Source organism: Xylocopa sonorina, chromosome 1 (assembly GCF_050948175.1).
Source record: "Xylocopa sonorina isolate GNS202 chromosome 1, iyXylSono1_principal, whole genome shotgun sequence".
In the NCBI taxonomy this organism is placed as follows: Eukaryota; Metazoa; Arthropoda; class Insecta; order Hymenoptera; family Apidae; genus Xylocopa; species Xylocopa sonorina.
Genome location: NC_135193.1, coordinates 7,248,332 through 7,267,821, shown reverse-complemented (window position 1 = coordinate 7,267,821; position 19,490 = coordinate 7,248,332). Strand labels below are relative to the sequence as shown.

The following is a 19,490-nucleotide window of genomic DNA, read 5'->3' as shown; positions in this document are numbered from 1 at the left end:
GTAGAACTGCTATTTATTAAACGATATTTAGTCTTTGTGTAAGTGCAACATTCTCGTGATATGTATATATAGTGTACGAATGTAATGTACACTGCACCGACGCTCTCCTATTGTTAAGAATAATTTTACAAGGAAACGCACAATTGTTACTATTTCCTTCATATGTATACGTATACGCGATTAATGTTTTTTATATACTTGTCTACAATTATTAAAGTGTAGATAGACTACATCATTCTCCCTGTCCAAACAACGCAGTATTTTGTATGAATACACGTGTCATTTAAGAAAAAGATAGGAGAATAAGTTTCACCGATAAATGTATTCATATTCAACCGATGATTCCATAATTTTTGAATTGTATCCTCTTGTTGTCCATCACGGTTGCTGCTCTCTTCTTGCACCCGCTCCGTCCCCATACTGCTTTGTAGTACGACTAAGATATCTTTCTCGTGTTAAGAGAAGCTATTTTATTTCAATATTTCTTCATTGTTCTTGAAAAAATGAAATAAAGCAATGCGATTCTATCATCGACTTAATTTAAATTTGTAATTATACCGTTGAGATGGCAGCACTAAACAGAACAGTATGAGCATGTACAGATGAAGGAATTGCATCGAGCCATAGAGGGCTCTGTATTCGAAGTCGTATGAGATCGGTTGTAACCTGCGCGCGCAAATTACGCCACGCGGTAGGGATTACGAAATTCCAATTGGCCCTGTGCACGACACGAAATACACGCAACAACGAGTGCCCTCTATCATATACGATACATTCGTCCCTTTCACGAAATTCCTGTTCTTTCCCAGGGAGTCCGCCATTGTTGGTGCACGTATATTACTGACCAGGCCAACGGAAATCGGACAACATCCAAAATGGTAGGTATGATTACTTTAAATTATCACGGACGTGTAAATCTGTACGATGTGCGGAGTGCAGAGGTATGAATATTTTTGAAGACCGTGTGTCATCTGGGTTTTGGAAAAATTGAGTACTGGCGGATTACTTGAGATTGCGCAACTCTCTTCGAAGACAAATTTTGAGGCTCGCGATGGATATGCCGTGGCAAAGATCTCTGAGGGTTCTGCGCAAAATTCTGGCGAAACATTCCTGAAAAAATTTCCGTCGGAAAGGTTCGATGTTGCCTATGTTCGAAGTTCAAGTATGTTTCGTCTCTCGTACATGAGGCAACGTGTCATGGGGCTTTGCGAAGGCTCTTGATACGAATCAGCGTACTCTCGGGACATTGTGAGTCTTCAAGAAAGGTTCTCAACAATTTTCTGGTGAATTGGAACCATTACGAAAATAATCCTCCATCATCGTTTTACAAAGAAACGCTTCGAATACTTCGCATGATGTATGTAGAAAGTGAGGAAGTCATGACATTCTAGAGTCAAGAATTACTGTAGCAAAAAACGTGCGAATAAAACCGTCCACACGGGGATATATTTCTCTTTCTTATAAATAATAACGTGTATATGTTGATTATATTTGGCAAGATCTGCGAAGCTTTGATTTCAATATGGTCAGTATATGCAGATCATTTTTTCTTTACAATAAAATTAATTTTCAATCTTATACTTTTGAAGTAATATTGTGAGAACATTAACAAATAATACATTTAATATTACAAAATTAGAAATCAATTTGCTGAATGCAAAATATGTTTTCTGCAATATTAAACATTTTGATTGATATTTAATCGTGTTAAATACATATGTACTGCATTAAGAAAATGTTTATTTGTTGCAGGTGAACTTCACAGTGGACGAGATACGTGCCATGATGGACAAAAAGAAAAATATCAGAAATATGTCCGTCATTGCGCACGTCGATCATGGAAAGTCAACTTTGACTGATTCCCTTGTGTCCAAGGCTGGTATTATTGCCGGTGCTAAGGCTGGTGAGACTCGATTCACTGATACACGTAAGGATGAACAGGAACGTTGTATCACAATTAAATCCACGTGAGTTTATTGCACATATTGCTCCTTTCAAGTTTCTTTTTACATATAATATTTATTGTTTTCCTTTCCTCATAGGGCTATTTCTATGTTCTTTGCTCTTGAGGAGAAAGATTTAGTTTTTATTACAAATCCCGATCAGCGCGATAAGGAAGAAAAGGGCTTCTTGATCAATCTTATCGATTCACCTGGACATGTTGATTTCTCCAGTGAAGTAACTGCTGCTCTCCGTGTAACTGATGGCGCGCTTGTGGTTGTTGATTGTGTATCAGGTATGTTTGTCGCATTGAACCAAAGTACCTTCTAGCACAAAAAGCGTTACTCTGTAGTGTATCAGCTGGTTTAACTAGCTAATGCACAAGGACAGTGTTGATGGTGCATTAATGGAAGGAGATTAATGTTGAAAGCAGTTGCATTTAAACGCTGTTAGTGGACCTCTATCCCTATGTCCGTGACTGATATGCTACGATGCAATTGCTACAATGCTATATATGTACATTTTCATAACTTTAAAAATTACAATTTTTTCTCTATTTTTTATTAAGGTGTCTGTGTACAAACTGAAACTGTACTTCGTCAAGCTATTGCTGAACGTATAAAACCAGTACTGTTCATGAACAAGATGGACAGGGCTCTTTTGGAGCTTCAACTTGATAGTGAAGATCTTTATCAAACTTTCCAACGTATTGTCGAAAACGTTAACGTTATTATTGCAACATATTCAGATGATGATGGTCCCATGGGTGAAGTTAGAGTAAGTTAACAATATTCTCTTGCTTTATTTGACACGTCAAGTACTGCATTAAATTCTTCTTACCTTCCATTCACGTCATTTTAGTTAGAAAATAATGTTACAAAATAGTTTTTAGTAAAAGAAGAACGTGCAATATACATTAAAAATAATAATATACATTAAAGTGCTGTGCTCTTAACAAAAAATCCAACGTGAATGATTGATGGCTAACACAGCGCACATCATGTACATACCATGATAATATCGGTATCATCTGGCACATTTTAATATTAAATTTATATTTGCTATTCAAATAGGTAGATCCAAGCAAAGGATCCGTCGGTTTTGGTTCTGGTCTTCATGGTTGGGCGTTCACTTTAAAACAATTCTCTGAAATGTACGCCGAAAAATTTAAAATCGATGTTGTGAAGCTTATGAACAGATTGTGGGGTGAGTCGTTCTTCAACCCCAAAACAAAGAAATGGAGCAAACAGAAGGAATTAGACAATAAACGATCCTTCTGTATGTACGTCTTAGATCCTATTTATAAGGTATGTTTGTAAGCAATTATGTTGGCATTGATTTTTTGTCTGCTGAATGTACTAATATAAATGAAAATAACAGGTATTTGACTGTATTATGAATTACAAAAAAGAAGAAGCGGACACCTTGTTGCAAAAATTAGGAATTGTTTTGAAATTAGAAGATAAAGATAAGGATGGCAAGGCTCTCCTTAAGGTAAGATTTTTGCATGAAATCACTATCACTTAAATCGTATTTAAAGATTTTAAAAATCTTTGTGATGATTTTCTAACATTTTTTTTTCTGACATCTCTTCTGAACTATTTTGAGTGAGATTATGCACTTGATCTGACAATATCTTAATTCTAAGTACTTAATCACTTAGTAATACATGAATGTATATGAGTACCTTTTTACATGTTAGGTTGTTATGAGAACATGGTTGCCAGCAGGAGAAGCTTTGCTTCAGATGATTGCCATCCATTTACCATCTCCTGTTACTGCTCAGAAATATCGTATGGAGATGTTGTATGAAGGTCCACTTGACGACGAGGCTGCAATTGGTATTAAGGTATGTATTTTAGCAGTAATCTATAACCAAGAACAAATAAATTCTTTCATATGATGATTATATACACAGACCTGTTCAGATATGTGTATGATAGACTTCTACTACTAAGTGTTTCCTGATTATACATAGTTCAATTCTTTATAGACATTCAAATTAAGAAATTTATATTTAATTGAAATACTCATTTATTTTTTATAGAACTGTGATCCAAATGGACCGCTTATGATGTACGTTTCGAAAATGGTACCGACCTCCGATAAAGGTCGTTTCTATGCATTTGGCCGTGTGTTCTCTGGAAAAGTGAGCACTGGAATGAAAGCACGTATCATGGGGCCTAACTTCCAACCAGGCAAAAAGGAAGATCTGTACGAGAAAGCTATCCAACGTACCATTTTGATGATGGGTCGTTACGTTGAAGCGATTGAAGATGTGCCTTCTGGTTAGTAAATGCTTCATACTGTGTGCTCATTTTAAATCTCATTATACGGTACAATGATGATTGTTCACACAGACCTGTTCTGACGCTTCCTGAACGACAATAGAACGGCCAACTGACGCTTACCTGTCATTGATATTAAAATGTTAATTCGTATGTCCACGATTGTTATAGATCATTTTCTGTTTCTAATTTAGGTAATATTTGTGGACTCGTTGGTGTTGACCAATTCTTAGTGAAAACTGGTACTATTACCACGTATAAGGATGCACACAATATGAAAGTTATGAAGTTCTCGGTGTCACCTGTTGTCCGGGTCGCTGTTGAACCTAAGAATCCAGCCGATTTGCCCAAATTAGTGGAAGGTATGTTTATCTTTTTTATGTATTCCATTTAGTTTGTTGTGATTGAACGAATAGTTCTTCGAACCTTTTCTCTGAATGACTGTTTTGTATGATATTATTGCATAAATGGATAACTTTTTACATATAATCTAAATTTAAAAAATCTTTCTATGTACGATATATAAACCTGAAGAATTAATTAAGGATGAAACCACATATAGAGCATTGGGTTATGATAAACCGTGATTTTAGTTTAAAAATCTGAAAACTATCAGTATTTATTTACATCTGATACAAATGTTTTAATATTTTTGACAAAGCGATTCTTATTCAGGTCTTAAACGTCTGGCGAAGTCAGATCCTATGGTACAATGTATCATTGAGGAATCGGGAGAGCATATTATCGCTGGTGCTGGGGAACTTCATCTTGAAATTTGTTTGAAAGATTTGGAAGAAGACCATGCTTGCATACCCATCAAGAAATCGGACCCTGTCGTCTCTTACAGAGAAACAATTTCAGAACAATCGAATCAAATGTGTCTTTCGAAATCCCCCAACAAACATAATCGTTTGTTCATGATGGCGTGTCCTATGCCCGATGGTCTTGCCGAGGATATCGATAGCGTATGTTTCAATTACGTGCAAAATTTATAAATATATATTCGTCCCACTTTTCATAATTTATAACTGTAAATAGGGCGAGGTAAATCCAAGAGACGATTTCAAAGTACGTGCTCGTTATTTGAGTGAAAAGTACGACTATGATGTAACCGAAGCTAGAAAGATTTGGTGTTTTGGACCTGACGGAACTGGACCTAATATCCTGGTAGATTGTACTAAGGGAGTACAATATCTTAATGAAATTAAGGATTCTGTTGTAGCTGGATTCCAGTGGGCCACGAAAGAAGTATAATATTATTAACTATATAAAGGTAACGTTGTATGTATTGTGTTTACAATTATTTATTTTATAGGGTGTTCTTTCGGAAGAAAACTTGAGGGGTGTACGCTTCAACATTCACGATGTAACGTTACATGCTGACGCTATTCACAGAGGTGGTGGCCAAATTATCCCTACTACAAGACGTTGCCTTTATGCTTGTCTTCTCACTGCCTCTCCTCGACTTATGGAACCAGTTTACTTGTGCGAAATTCAGGTGAGCTCAATTTTGTACAGTAATATTTCTCTGCTTCTCCGTTTAAATGTTCAAGCATGTGACGCATTGATACTATTTACTATAATTAATTAATCCGTTACGCACTAATGAAATAAAATAATTTTTGTCAATAGTGCCCTGAAACAGCTGTGGGTGGTATCTATGGTGTGCTTAATCGAAGAAGAGGTCACGTATTCGAAGAACAACAAATTGCTGGTACACCTATGTTCGTAGTTAAAGCATATCTTCCAGTCAACGAGTCCTTTGGCTTTACTGCCGATTTGCGTTCCAATACTGGTGGACAAGCTTTCCCACAGTGCGTATTTGACCATTGGCAGATCTTGCCCGGTGACCCAATGGAACCTAACACTAGACCTTACCAAGTTGTGCAGGTAATTTATCTTGTTTTAACATTTATATACATCCACGATCATAACTGGTGATAATGGTTAGATATAAATTGCATTATCATTTTTAATATCGTGGAAAAGAAATTGTTTTTTGTTTTGGTATTCCAGTAGAATAGACTGGCTTACCTGAATAGGGAAACATACAAATCTATTGTGTAAAGATAGAAAATTGGTTAGCGAAGTGAATCAGAGATCGATCATATGACATTGATGCAATAATTTCTAAAGACAATTTTACACGAATTTTTTTGCAATTTCTACAGACGATAGAATCGTAACGCGGTGATCGTAAGCGCTTTTACGTATGTTTTCTTATGACTTGAAAAGGGAAGAGAAAAATACGCTTGTACATTTAAGATATTTTCTGGCAAACAAATACCTTGCGACTACATCACATTGAAATTCATTGCAACAGTTTTTCCTTTTTATACACTTTCTTATATGATGCGTATTTATTGCGTAATTATTACTAACGGCAATTATTTTATTCTTATAGGAAACACGTAAAAGAAAGGGATTAAAGGAAGGTCTCCCAGACTTGAACGCATACCTTGACAAATTGTAACCATAGATTCGCGCACCATATTTAAATATCTATTTAAATACTGTAATTCAATTAATATCGCTCGAAACCGTATACATCCTACATCGGTTTATTATGATCTTTGTTTTGCGCAAAGAGCCGTGAAAAACACATGATTATAAATATGAAGAAAAAGGGATAATAAATTGTAATTATAATGGAAAGTATGTTAGCGCAGGGAGAAGTATTTTATACATTTATTTAATTAAGCATGCCATGTTATCAAGATCCAAATGGCGCTTTATGTTTTTAGCATATCAGCATCAGATAAAGACTCAATTGTTACTTTTATTGTCGTGGTAACTTGTTGCCAGTTTCGCGCGCGTAAAGAAAAGAACAAAATATTGTAATTTTTTACGTTGCTTTTTTACTACAATTAGTCCGTTACTTTTGTGTTCGTACCCTCGAACAATTGGACGAAATTCGAAGTTATCAATAATGGAAAATCTACTACAACAATGTACTAACACACATACATACACTCAAAAAACACAACACCGTACCGAACGAATGCATCAAAAAATTAAAGATGAAATTATGAAACGAAGCGTGTTTTTATTACCTTTATTAAAAAGAGTTCTCATCTTTTTCGAAATTTATCGGAGCTAGGACAAAATTAAAAAAAAAAGTTACATAAAATTGTACGAAAATTGTGACTCAGTTTATTTAGATAACAAAATATATTATCACGTTAATAAATTGTTATATTACCGATATGTGATAAAGCAATCACATCCACTATACCAAACCTATTTCTCAATATATTTTGCTTCAAATTCATGGATATTTTTGTACATATTGCCACATACAATTAAAATACATTATCTTAATTTATAAATATTAATTTAATAATTATGTCACACATTAATTGAAATTTAGTATTTCAATAATGCAATAAAATGTTAGGTACGCGTTAAAAGTAAGAGCCTAGAAAATAAATTTTGATAAGTTGATTCTCAAGTATATCATAAATTAGCATAGGCGTATTTACAAAAACGCAAATTTATTTAAAATTGCGTCGATGTATTTAGAAATATTTAGACAGGGTTAATCGTGTTCTTGTAGATTCCAGCTAACGATTGAACTGCTAAAAGTATAAGATCCCTTCTGGAAACTCCAGTAAGTGCATGATGCCATTCGTTATGAGGAACCTTTGAATATATTTTCTTTTTAATACGCCACAAATTTTGTAATATTATCATAACTATTTCGCTTGAAACAAACCTGTAAATTGGTCGCCATTAAACTACCGACGGTAACTGATAATCCGGACCATTTAAGAGGATAATCTTCAGGTGTAGCCTCTTGTGCCATCGTTACTATTTGGCTCGGCACTGGAGTCATTTGGGTGAACGTTTGCAAATTTACGTTTCGTTTTGGATCGTTAAGAAGTATCACTCCTAAATCGTACCACTTATCCTCACCAACTTCTAACAAAAAATTTTCAACTGCAATTATAGGTATATCCTTCGAAAGAGTCGGAATATTTCGTGCTGAATTAATTCTCTCTTCTGCCCCTTTCACACCAGCGGCGAAACCAACTGGTTGAGTGGCTATAGCTGAACTTTCTACCGATACACCTCTATAAAGTAATCAATCATTTCAATGAAAATATAGTAATATAAAATGAAATAAAGTCAAGTCATAATTGAATCGAATCGATAATTTGAAGAATAATATAAGTGCAAAAATTTTTTCTGTAGAGTGTTAAGAAAACTACACAACTTAAATATTTTCTATCTTAAATTATTCTTCAAGCTACCAGTTTAGTTACAGCCTTACTACTCACGTTACTGTTGCTTTTCCAAAAACAGTCTGGAATGCTTGACGCACAGGGCTTATTTTTATATCTTTGTCTGATGCAACTATAATTTCCATATCACCACCAGAATCTGAAATATACATTTTCCACAGAGCCTGCACGTATGACTGTGCATTAACTAACATGTTGCACACAGCTGTTGTATTACTAGTTACATTCACATATAAGTGCGGAACCTATATATTGCACTTCAAATTTCTATTGCCATAGCAATATTTTCTATTACAATATAATAGATCATGTTATCAGAAATTGTTTCCCAAAACAATCTATTTTTCACAACATTGCACATTTGCGTGACATTACGGTTGACAAAAATTTTGTACTTTCAGAACATAAATCACAACCTTAAATCACAAAATTGTTACTGCCCATATGAGTGATGCGAATAGTCAAACAGCTTTATTTTACATATATTTTGCACTACTATTATACACATACAAATAAGAATTGTTTAATCTGTTCAATAAATAAAAAATTAATAACAAAAATTGTAATTGACAGCAGAGTGCACAGCACAGTTCATTGAGTTAAGTTTGGGTTGCAGATTATCCAAAAATAACACACTACACACATATATACATGTTTCTTTCAGATATGATGCAATAACATAATTACAAGCACAGACACATATTGGAATAGGCAATTTGTATACATATGTATAAAACATTATAACAAAATATACAAAAACAAGTAGAAGAGGTTTTAAATCAGGTTTTACTTGCATGTCAGGATTAGTAGGTTTCTTACTTACAAATGAACTCACGCATCTGGGGATCTAATGTTGTGATCATGGTGTTAACACTATTCTTTGCTTTTTCTGCAACCTTGCTCAAGACATTACTGTTTACTACTGTTTCCTTAACCCATGACAACAGACCACCTCCGACCATCCCCGAATCCTGGGTTACACTTTCCGATGGCACTGTAGTTTGAACATTTTGCGTGGATGGAGTGACGACAGTAGTTGTAATTGTTTGCTGTGTCTCTTGTTGTAATGGTTTAGGTTGAACGATCGTATTTAACATCGATTTATTAGGTTCTTGTTCGTGAGGTTTCTTTTGCACAGATGGTTCTAAAGTATTAGGCCGTTCTGATAATGTTATCCCAGGATTTGAAATGAAACTGGGTAATGCAGTAGGCGGGGCTACATTCGATAACAAATTTCCAGTAGACGTTGACACACCTAGTGGCATCAATAATGATGTAGATGAAGATAAACTGCTAAATGAATCTGAAAATTATATCGCCATTATCATTTATATAATCAACGCAAGGCAGTGAAACATTTGTGTCGATACATTAAGAATCAATTGAATGTATTATTTCTCTCTCTACTTCTGATAAAATAAAATCTATTATCATTTATCAAACAGTATAACGTAGACCGTTCGTAGCATCGTTTCTTCATCTTAGAGTATAAATAAAATGTTCTTTTACATTTTCTTTCTTTTATTATTCAAGCACAGCTTCCTTTGCAGTTTATTTTTAAATTCCTTTGCGCTGGACGAAGGACTGCGGCGGGCAATCGCAGTGCGTTCGCAACGGAATTTGACAGTTACGCAGGTGTTTATGTTTGCCTTTAATCCTCACCTGTTTTAACGATTTCTCCAGACGTGGACGATTCGTCCGTCTTTCTTTCGACAAATTCAAATGTCGATTCTCCATTGGAATCGTCGGTCATCGCTGATTAACTTTTCTAAATTTACGCGTATGATGTCCAAAAACTATATTGTGAATTTTCTATATATGCAGCTACAACATGCAAGAGATATACCCTACATACATTACCTACATACCCCCACATACATATATATATGTATCTCGGCTAACTTCACTGCTCTCGAAGAGTCTGAACGTAGAATACAATTTTATGTTTCATTATTCTTTATGGCAACAAATTAAATGGTTGGTATTTTGTTACCAAAAAGATCGGTATAAAATACGTATGGAATTAATTACTGGTTAGTATCATTACGATCAGTGTAAAGTAAACGGACAATATAAAGCAGAAAAAAAGCCCATTCCATTATAGATTCATTGCAAGTCCAATGATAAAAAGGTACATTTAAAAATGTCTTTATACGTAAAACAAATATATATATATACATATAGCTTTATTTTTGATATATTAAATCAAATTATGGCTAAGAATGGTTAGGGTAGGTTACGTTAGGTTAGGTTAGATTAGGTTAGGTTAGCTCGTTAATATTTTGTAATTTCTAAATATTTCTATATATTATTTATGTAAAAAGGGAACGAAATAAGAGTATTTTTATTTAACGAGAGCTGTATTTATGAACGTAAAATTATTTATTTTATGTGATCATATTCAATAAAGTTAAATGTAATATGTAGATAGGTAACTCCATCTGTATATGAATAAGTTCCTGATGAAATAGGTTAAGTTCATGATTGTGAACGTATTACCCAGTTTATTTCGAATAATTTGCATTTATGTAGTGGAAAAGGAATACTAAGCAAAATAAGGTAGCGCCGAGAATGTTGCAGAACACAGCCAGTTGTACGTCTGTGATCATCTGAAATGTTACATTAACGTTATCCGTTTGTAGATTTTCGGCTTAGTAATGGAACAATTTTTAAGAATAATCAGAAATAAGTATCTAAAAAGGTAGCTAATTCGAAAGAATATAATTACCTTGAAGGATTATTTTAAAGCATACAGCTTAGTATGTTTGAACGAAATACGTGGCAGACACGTTCCACGCTGTGACTCGTTGACAATCTGTCATGAAACAATCTTATTAGCTTCGTTCGTAAAACTTTCATAAGTTTTCTATATTGCTATATCTATAACGAAATTATAAAATGTAAGAGATTTAGTTTGCGATACGTTTGAAAGTATCCGAATAAGAAAATATAAATCTATTCTATTCTGACTACATTTTCAATTAATAATATTAACAGTGAAAATCAAATGTAACTAAAAATTAATGAACTAGTTGATAATGATTATTGTGACTTATATCAGAGTATGAAGTTTAAATATTATTGCGGATTATTATATTTCTTTAGCATAGTAAGATCATATATAAATATTTCTAAATGCATCAATGTTACACAATACATTACCCAGACAACACAGCAAATCACATAACACTTCAAAAAACACCAGTCTTGGAGAAGCACTGAAACTGGCGGGCACATTTATATTATGAATAATGTGTGTACACATGACGCATAAAGATACACATGTCAATTAATATATAAATTAATTGAATAAATTTTACAAGGTATCTTTACATATTCGTTTTTCATTAATTTCTTATTTGAAAAGTTACTGGCGCATCGGTGGCGCTATTTTTGCGGAAAGTTTTGAAACTGATCGAGACTCGGGTTCAGCCTTGCTTAAACAGATGGCACCACCACTGTATTCGTAGTACGCTTCGATGTCGACTGTCCGTAGTTCAGACGCACACTTATTGTAAGTTAAATTAAGTATGCTACGTCAATATTTGTTTGTTAACATCTTCGAGACCATTAATTTCATAGCATTGCTTTCTGTAATCTTAATCTTACTTCCTTACGTGGATTTCTTGTCACACTTCGTACTTTTTAGGTTAAGTGATGTTGTTTATAACGTGACGTTCAAGTTTCTATTCTTCTTGTTGGTATAATGTTATTCGAAATATGTAATCCTTTTATTTTATATTAATTAATAATTTTTGGAAAACCAGGAAAGGATGCTATATGTGATTGGATTGGGTCTTGGTGATGCGACGGACATAACCGTCAAAGGTCTTGAAATTATTCGAAGGTGTGATCGTGTTTACTTGGAATCGTATACGTCGATTTTGTCTATCAGTTTAAAAGATTTGGTAAGTAGACTGAAGTTAAAAATTTATAACGTGTGTAATAATTTGACAATAGCATATACTGATAGCGAGTTTTGTTTAGTTTGATTATATGGCTGGCGTTCAATGAGAAATGATTTTATAGCGTAATCTATACACATTTGTATGTGTGCACGCAATCAATGTGTTTTATATGTATACTTGTTTAATAACAGAAGGCTAATGATGTATTTTAATAAATTAGGAACAATTTTACGGATGTTCGATAAGCGAAGCTGATAGAGAATTAGTCGAGAACAATGCAGATGAAATATTGCCAAAGAACGAGGAAGAAAATGTTGCTTTCTTGGTAGTAGGTGATCCGTTTGGTGCTACTACACATTCAGATCTGATATTACGTGCTCGAGAAAAGAATGTAAAGGTGAATAAGAAAATATTTGAATGATGCAATTTCCTACAATTTTTAAAAAGGTAATTATAAAAATTGGAGTGTCATAAATTAACGCTAAAGGAATTCTTGTATCGTTATTTAGGTAAAGGTCATTCACAATTCTTCGATTCTAAGTGCAGTTGGCTGCTGCGGCTTGCAGTTATACCGTTTCGGGGAAACTATTTCTATTCCATATTGGAATAAAGACTGGCAGCCAAGTAGTTTCTATGAGAAGATCATCTCAAATAGGGAGAGAGATCTGCACACGCTTTGCCTGTTAGATATTAAAGTGAAAGAACCTACTATAGAAAGTATTATGAAAAAGAAAAAAGAATATATGCCTTCAAAGTTTATGAGCGTCGCTGAGGCTGCTATACAACTATTAAAAATTATTGAGGATAAAGCTGAAGCACCTACGGAAGAAATAGGTAAAACATACAAGAGACTTTCTTTTTAAATAACATCTGTAAAGTATAATAAAAAAGATGAATTCCTTACTAAATTTATAGGTCTTAACAAATCCACTGTTGTAGTGGGCTTAGCGCGTGTAGGTTGGGAAAATCAATCTATCGTTGTCTGTTCTCTGGAAGAAATGAGCTCTATGGACTTGGGTCCTCCGCTTCATTGTTTAGTCATTCCTGCTATAAAGTTACATCCTGTGGAATCAGAGTTTATGACTTTATATACGTGTAAATAAAAAAATATATCACTAAAAGGAATAGGAATATTTAACTGTGAAGAGTATCATCGATTGTGTTTTTTTTTGTTAGTAAAACAATACGAATTACTATCGTTGGATAAGTAATTGCAGTGGCAGCTCCTAGCTAAAATTTTTAATAAGTTTTTAAATACAATACACGCGGTGTGAAAAAATAATTATCTTCCACCGACACACTAGAATTGGTACTGCCGAGTGCTCTCTGTCCTTCGCAGCGTTACGTGCGTTATTGGCTGAACACTACGCCGCTGAAACTATGAAGCGCACAGTTCCGTGTCAAGATTTTTGTATTTCTTTCATAAACTGGGGATGACTACTGATATTAGGTTTAAGGGTTATATATTATACAAGTATAAAGAAAGAATTGAAGAAAAATAGACCCATTATATTAAATGGTATCAATAATATCAAGAGGAAATAGGGGCTGCTACAGTTTTACAGTGCCTACACGCAAGGCGGCACTGAGTAACTAATTGAAGAAAGATTTTTATCCATATTATAACTGGTATAATATTTCCAATGCATGCAAAAATTTACTGAATGAGCTATATACTATTTTCTTACACATAAAATGTACAGTATATAATGTTATACCGAACTGCGCAGAAAAAAAGAAGAATTTTTATATTAAGTTGGTAAATATGTGAACAATGTTAAAAAGATATAAGGATTCTTTTTAACTACTTTAGATAGGAGAATATTGCAATGCTTAAATAGATGTCGCAAACAATTATCTAAAGTTACTGACAATGAGATACGCGACGCCATTGTAACTCTGAGCTATTGATTTCATGGAGGAATTAGTTCACCCTTGCTTCACGTTAATAATACCAAGGTATATATCGAATTTTTAATCGGAAAGTGATTCTCGAGATAATCAATAAACCTAAATTAGTTGATTTTATACTTAATATATATACCAACTAAAAGGTGTATCAATAGGAATCAATATAAAATTAGCAAACAGGCGAGTGCAAGTACGTCATGTTCAATCGATTCCGTGCATGCGTAATGAATTTTGTACACATTCGTTACGTCAAACGCGCAGGCATGTTTTCATCCTTTTTGCCACTTTTTCCATTCTCGTAATAATTGGAAAATTTGTGTTTATCGTCGCACCCTAGACAACATTTTTTATACACGTATATTTGCATTATTAGTTTGGTGAAAATGAAATGAAACGAAGAAGTACATATTGAGCGCCTAAAGTACCTTTCCGTTGTAACCTTGTACAAAATACATATTATATTACTATTGAATCGAACGATTAATGTGATAAATAATATATTTTATATACGTGTATCGAAAGGAGGAAACCGTGGAAAACGAAGTGTAACAATGGCAGGAACGGATTTTGTGATTGCGTCGCAAATACCACGAGGCTTGGAACCTGCGATCGAAGGACTAGCACGAGAAATTTTGCGACAACAACCCCGAGACATTTACACGTTCGCAGCGCAACATTTCGAAGGATTGGTTAAGTTAAGAGATAAAGAGCATACTAGCAGAATTACTCCAAAGATATTGGACCGTAAATCATTAAACGAATCTGATTTTATTCTTGATTATACTGGATATACTAATAACAGTAATTTTAATAGCGGTAAAGTTCGTAAGGATCATCCTCGTACGTATAAATATGGTAATTTGATCGACGAAGCGATGGTAGTGAAGGCGAAACGAATGGGCTTGACTACGACGAGGAAAACAATTCTACCAAAGAAAAAGGATGGGATGATGTACGAAAGTGGTTGGTCCATAAATCGAACCATGAATGTTCTTAAACGATACGACTACCGTAACGATACAGGAAAACTTTGTAATACACGAATAGATGACATAGAGAAAGCAATTAGGAAAACGATTCCTGATAATTCCGAGCAATGTTCATCACGACTTTCAAAGAAGATAGCGCGCGGCCAACTTATTCGATCTTTATCCACCGGAAATACACTTGCAAGAAGTTCCAATCATCGGCTCGAAGAAAATCGAGACAAGTTCAACGTCGTTGCTATAGATAAACACAGAAAAACGAGCGGAAAGCACGGATATGGTAAGAGTTACGAAGATGTGAACAGTTTAAAGCGACAGAGAAGCGCGGATCAAATTGAAAGGATTTGCATGCAGTTTGGAGATTCGAACGGAGACGCGCGTATTGTCGGTCGAAGGAGAAGTCGATCGCTTGTGAATAACAACAACGATTGGTACGAATTAGTCAGCGCTGTGGAAAAAACGCGGCGTCAGTGCGCGATAGAAGGTGCGAGGCCTGGCAATAGGGAAGCGACGGCTGCGATATTAAATTTAAGGTTGAAAGAAAAAAATGAAGAGGAATCGCGGAGCAACGAAAAAGGGGAGACGTACACCGGTGGATCCCAATGCGATTTAACGAGGACCAATGTTTCTGGCGACTCCGTTATCGATGTAACCGCTATTGATCGAACGATCTCGGTTATTCTTCCGTCTGTTGTTACGCGACCATCCTCTGATAAATATACAAAAGAGATCGTCTACGAGTTTGATGAGCAGAACGGCTCCAGTAACTTTACATTACCGCCGATATCGAGCGATATGTCACAGCCGATTAAAGATCAGCTCGATGTAACGTTACCGTCTTTATCCAGTAACATAGATGTGGTTCGGTTGAACGAATGGTCGGCAACGCGTTGTTACGGGGATGTAATTTCAAATGACGGTCGTGAAGAGTTTAGAGGGATGACAGATTTTACATCGAACGATTCAAAAACAGATCAGGAGGAATGCAAAGACGAAACGTTGTATTCGAGGAACAAAGAGGACGAAATCATTTCGTTGAAGGATCCTTGTCACGAGTACAAGGAGGGCACGATCGAGCTCGACTCAAATATCGATACCAAAGACCTCGAGAATTTAGAAATTATGCGGTGTTCACTTTCGCAGGAGTTGGATATCGAGGATGCTTTTAAAGATAGCCTGAACGTTACTCCTGTGCCAGTCGAGTTTTCTCAAAGACCGGATTCATTGGAAGAGCAAAAGGAGGAGGAGGAGCGTCAACCGAATGAACTAAAAAGAAAATTAATCGAGATCGAAGCGGTCGAGAAAAGTATTGAAAATACACTTGTCACTTCTCGACGAAGCACACCTTGCGATCATGGGTTGGAGGAATCGCATTCGATTGAAGTTCCAGCGATAGATTTGAATTCAGAACAATCGGATGGTCTGTTTGAAAATAAAGAAAATAAAGAAATTCCTGTAACCGATCGAAAGGAAGAAATGTACGTTGACGATGAACAGGTGCAGATAGATCCTAGTAAATGCCAGAACTTACAGAGCGATGCAAATAACAAAGATGGTAACGATGAGATCGATGAAGATATAAAAGCCCCAATGGAATTTGATAATAGTTCCTATGATAATTCGACGATTGCCATCGATGGTAATGTTAATAATGATACCTCGAACGCTGAAGAAGCACTTGATAAATCTTTGAAAGGAACCGATCCTACTTGTTACGTTCTTACGGAAGGCTCTCCCTGCGAAATACCGGAAACAGTAACCACTGTAATTATACCGGGTAAAATTCTGGACGACGATGTTTACGACGTTAGGTTTGACGAGATCGCGGATGACGTTGAACCTTGTTTGGGGGAATCGACTTCAGTTTGGAACGGTGAAACGCAGAAAGGATCCGAGGAGGAAGATCGGAATGAGACGGATGCGTTTGGAGAATACGTACATCCGGAGATCTTCGATTGTCCAACGAGCGTCGATGCTCAACGTTTGTTAAGCGACGTAAAAGATGTTGATCGGGCGACCGCTCATCAGGATCTTGGAAATATTAAGGAGGAAGAGGATAACGAATGTAGCATATCCAACGAAGCGGATGTTCAGGATGTCGATTTTGATTCCTCGATGAAGATATCGAAACTTCCAGAAGATAAGAATGATATCGAATGCAAAGAGCACTTGACTAGTTTTGACGATCGGGAACAAAATTACGTTAACATCGACGAGGAGACATCGATCCAGGTTCTCGAGTCAACGAATACGACCGACAAACGATCGCAAGAATCCGTCGAAAATGAAGAACATACGAATAACGAGTCTGAGAAAGAAGATGATACAAGAACCGAGCAAAAAGAGCAGGGAGAAGAGACGCCCAACGATCCGTCACTCGATGAAACGCGCATACCGCACGTACCTGAATTGAACTTGGACTCCTTGGGGGACGTAACGGTATCCTCGTTTCAAAGAAATGAATCGGTCGATTTTGAAAGTCAATCGGGAAAGGATAATGGCAATGTTACTTCTTGCGATGTTGAAAACATTTCGTTATCTTCATTCGCCAATTCTTGGTCCGTCAGAGAGAAATCGATCACTGACGATCACCTTCCATTCTCGGAGGACAAACTCCGGAAGGCCACTTCCGAGGATGGGACAACGGAAACTAGAAGCGAGACTGAAAAGTGTTCGAAATTAGAATTCCAAAGTGACGTGCCTAATAACGCATTTGTTCGCGACAACGATGAGACTGATTCTCGTCAAGTGGAAGAAGAGATTGCGAGGGAATTGATAGAGAACTTTATTCGAGACGCGTCTGCGATTGGAGAAACTAACATCGAGGCAAGAAACGCGAATCTTAACGAAATTAATGATTCGTTGGCGCCAACTATTACGGATCAAGTGACTAACGTCGACAATGAAACGGACTATCCTTTGATTAAATATCCTACGGACCCGCAAGAATTAACAGTTAAATCAATAGACGAAGAATATTCTGGGCGAGAGGAGTCTGATAATAATGCTGAAGCACTCGGTAACGAAGAGGAAGAACAAAAACAAGGAAAAGAAGGAACCGATGAGATGGGAGAAATACCAGGAGTAGGAACAGAAAGGGAAAATGAAAAAGAAGATCGAGAAGACGATGAAGCGGCAGAAGAAGCAAGTATTTTAGTGGTTGCTTTTTTCAGCTCTTTTTTATCTAATTAAATATTTTATTTCTATACCACGATATTGAAAGCAATATTATAAATAATTTGCTTTTCCGAAACCATATTTATACTGCTGATACTACACCTCAAAAGCGTAGGTGTTGTATCAGCTGTAAAAATTTGTTACGCGAGTAGCGAATTACCCTGTACTTACATTTTCAAAGAACACATCTGTATTATAAGACAGATGCTTCAATGTGACGCACAAGTTGTATCGAACGTCTGTCTTCTCATTTTTTCTATATTTTTCTTACAGTATCGTTAAATTATTCACATTTTAGTAATATGAATGGTGATTTAAAATTTGCTCTCGGTTTTTAGGAGCAAAGGGAAGGAATATCATTCTCGGGAAATGAAGGAAAGAAAGAAATCTCCAGTTTGCGGCACACCGGGGAATTTCACGATTCTTTGCTGTTACCATTGATTGAACTTCCAAGAAACGTTTCTACTGCGGATAATTATGTTTTGGAAACTGTATGCGAAACAAGAGATCACGTCTGCAATCTTCAACCTGACATTAGCGAAAATAAAAAATGTACGAGTGCTTTCAGCACGACTCCGATTGATACCGACTCTTCTCAAATGTCCGCTACTCCGTATACCATAGATTTACTAGAAAAATGTCCGTTATTAGATAACAAAGCGGACTGGACTAAATTGCCTTTAAATGTTTCACGTTGTATTATTCGTTTCGAACGTCTACGAGGTGATGAAAATCATACAAACGTTCAGACTGCTATTCCACTCCCAGAAACAAGTTTGAGTTCTAATGATACCGATGATGTACGTGAACCATTGGCGCTTGACAATACACCAAAGCCTGTCATTATAGAAGAAATTTCGGACGTTGACGAAGAAGAAAAGTAGGTATATATATATACTTGTCCTTTTGTAAAAATGATGCAAACTTTAGAAGAGACATATGTTCCTTTTTTATCGAAGAATACTACGATATTAACCTTTTGCACTCTGTCCCCTCTGAAAGGACATCGCAAGTCTAGCATATCACTCGAAATAA

General features: G+C 35.6%; 6 protein-coding genes across 7 annotated transcripts in view; 4 read left to right on the top strand and 2 right to left on the bottom strand.

Moving 5' to 3' along the window:
• Positions 1-19,490, top strand: part of Vps25 (vacuolar protein sorting 25) — a 55,228-nt gene that overhangs the window by 21,244 nt on the left and 14,494 nt on the right. The gene's annotated exons all lie outside the window — the stretch shown is intronic.
• On the top strand, positions 722-6,887 carry Eef2 (eukaryotic translation elongation factor 2). The gene is made up of 14 exons (XM_076904911.1): positions 722-878; positions 1,753-1,967; positions 2,043-2,236; positions 2,510-2,718; positions 3,015-3,248; positions 3,322-3,435; positions 3,644-3,790; positions 3,989-4,229; positions 4,424-4,591; positions 4,905-5,194; positions 5,268-5,477; positions 5,545-5,727; positions 5,862-6,119; positions 6,634-6,887. The coding sequence occupies exons 1-14, from the start codon at positions 876-878 to the stop codon at positions 6,700-6,702; spliced, it is 2,535 nt and encodes an 844-aa protein (XP_076761026.1). The 5' UTR covers positions 722-875; the 3' UTR covers positions 6,703-6,887.
• LOC143429354 (protein PRRC1-like) lies at positions 7,291-10,312 on the bottom strand. 2 transcript variants are annotated; one of them, XM_076904921.1, is made up of 5 exons: positions 10,136-10,312; positions 9,297-9,776; positions 8,510-8,612; positions 7,945-8,302; positions 7,291-7,871 (listed from the first exon to the last, which is right to left on the bottom strand). In XM_076904921.1, the coding sequence occupies exons 1-5, from the start codon at positions 10,224-10,226 to the stop codon at positions 7,758-7,760; spliced, it is 1,146 nt and encodes a 381-aa protein (XP_076761036.1). In that variant the 5' UTR covers positions 10,227-10,312; the 3' UTR covers positions 7,291-7,757. The 2 variants fall into 2 exon arrangements, with proteins under 2 accessions (XP_076761036.1, XP_076761044.1); XM_076904929.1 differs by having other exon boundaries at positions 9,309-9,776.
• On the bottom strand, positions 10,837-11,363 carry LOC143423461 (dolichyl-diphosphooligosaccharide--protein glycosyltransferase subunit 4-like). The gene is made up of 2 exons (XM_076894822.1): positions 11,202-11,363; positions 10,837-11,082 (listed from the first exon to the last, which is right to left on the bottom strand). Exon 2 carries the CDS (start codon positions 11,080-11,082, stop codon positions 10,978-10,980), a length of 105 nt encoding a protein of 34 aa, XP_076750937.1. The 5' UTR covers positions 11,202-11,363; the 3' UTR covers positions 10,837-10,977.
• On the top strand, positions 11,939-13,534 carry Dph5 (diphthine methyl ester synthase). The gene is made up of 5 exons (XM_076892532.1): positions 11,939-11,987; positions 12,241-12,381; positions 12,602-12,778; positions 12,891-13,215; positions 13,297-13,534. The coding sequence occupies exons 2-5, from the start codon at positions 12,247-12,249 to the stop codon at positions 13,482-13,484; spliced, it is 825 nt and encodes a 274-aa protein (XP_076748647.1). The 5' UTR covers positions 11,939-11,987; positions 12,241-12,246; the 3' UTR covers positions 13,485-13,534.
• Positions 14,711-19,344, top strand: LOC143426709 (uncharacterized). The gene is made up of 2 exons (XM_076900310.1): positions 14,711-18,422; positions 18,794-19,344. Exons 1-2 carry the CDS (start codon positions 14,844-14,846, stop codon positions 19,337-19,339), a joined length of 4,125 nt encoding a protein of 1,374 aa, XP_076756425.1. The 5' UTR covers positions 14,711-14,843; the 3' UTR covers positions 19,340-19,344.

What these genes read in the sequence shown, in the direction of transcription:
- Eef2 (XM_076904911.1), top strand. An exon ending in TCTTAGATCCTATTTATAAG is followed by an intron (nt 3,249 to 3,321) that starts GTATGTTTGTAA and finishes TGAAAATAACAG; the next exon opens with GTATTTGACTGTATTATGAA. An exon ending in ATGGCAAGGCTCTCCTTAAG is followed by an intron (nt 3,436 to 3,643) that starts GTAAGATTTTTG and finishes TTTACATGTTAG; the next exon opens with GTTGTTATGAGAACATGGTT.
- LOC143429354 (XM_076904921.1), bottom strand. Translation starts at nt 10,226, where the DNA reads ATGACCGACGATTCCAATGGAGAATCGACATTTGAATTTGTCGAAAGA. An exon ending in TTTGGAAAAGCAACAGTAAC is followed by an intron (nt 8,303 to 8,509) that starts GTGAGTAGTAAG and finishes ATTACTTTATAG; the next exon opens with AGGTGTATCGGTAGAAAGTT. An exon ending in TAATGGCGACCAATTTACAG is followed by an intron (nt 7,872 to 7,944) that starts GTTTGTTTCAAG and finishes ATATATTCAAAG; the next exon opens with GTTCCTCATAACGAATGGCA.
- LOC143423461 (XM_076894822.1), bottom strand. Translation starts at nt 11,082, where the DNA reads ATGATCACAGACGTACAACTGGCTGTGTTCTGCAACATTCTCGGCGCT.
- Dph5 (XM_076892532.1), top strand. Translation starts at nt 12,247, where the DNA reads ATGCTATATGTGATTGGATTGGGTCTTGGTGATGCGACGGACATAACC. An exon ending in CTATCAGTTTAAAAGATTTG is followed by an intron (nt 12,382 to 12,601) that starts GTAAGTAGACTG and finishes TTAATAAATTAG; the next exon opens with GAACAATTTTACGGATGTTC. An exon ending in CTCGAGAAAAGAATGTAAAG is followed by an intron (nt 12,779 to 12,890) that starts GTGAATAAGAAA and finishes ATCGTTATTTAG; the next exon opens with GTAAAGGTCATTCACAATTC.
- LOC143426709 (XM_076900310.1), top strand. Translation starts at nt 14,844, where the DNA reads ATGGCAGGAACGGATTTTGTGATTGCGTCGCAAATACCACGAGGCTTG. An exon ending in ACGATGAAGCGGCAGAAGAA is followed by an intron (nt 18,423 to 18,793) that starts GCAAGTATTTTA and finishes CTCGGTTTTTAG; the next exon opens with GAGCAAAGGGAAGGAATATC.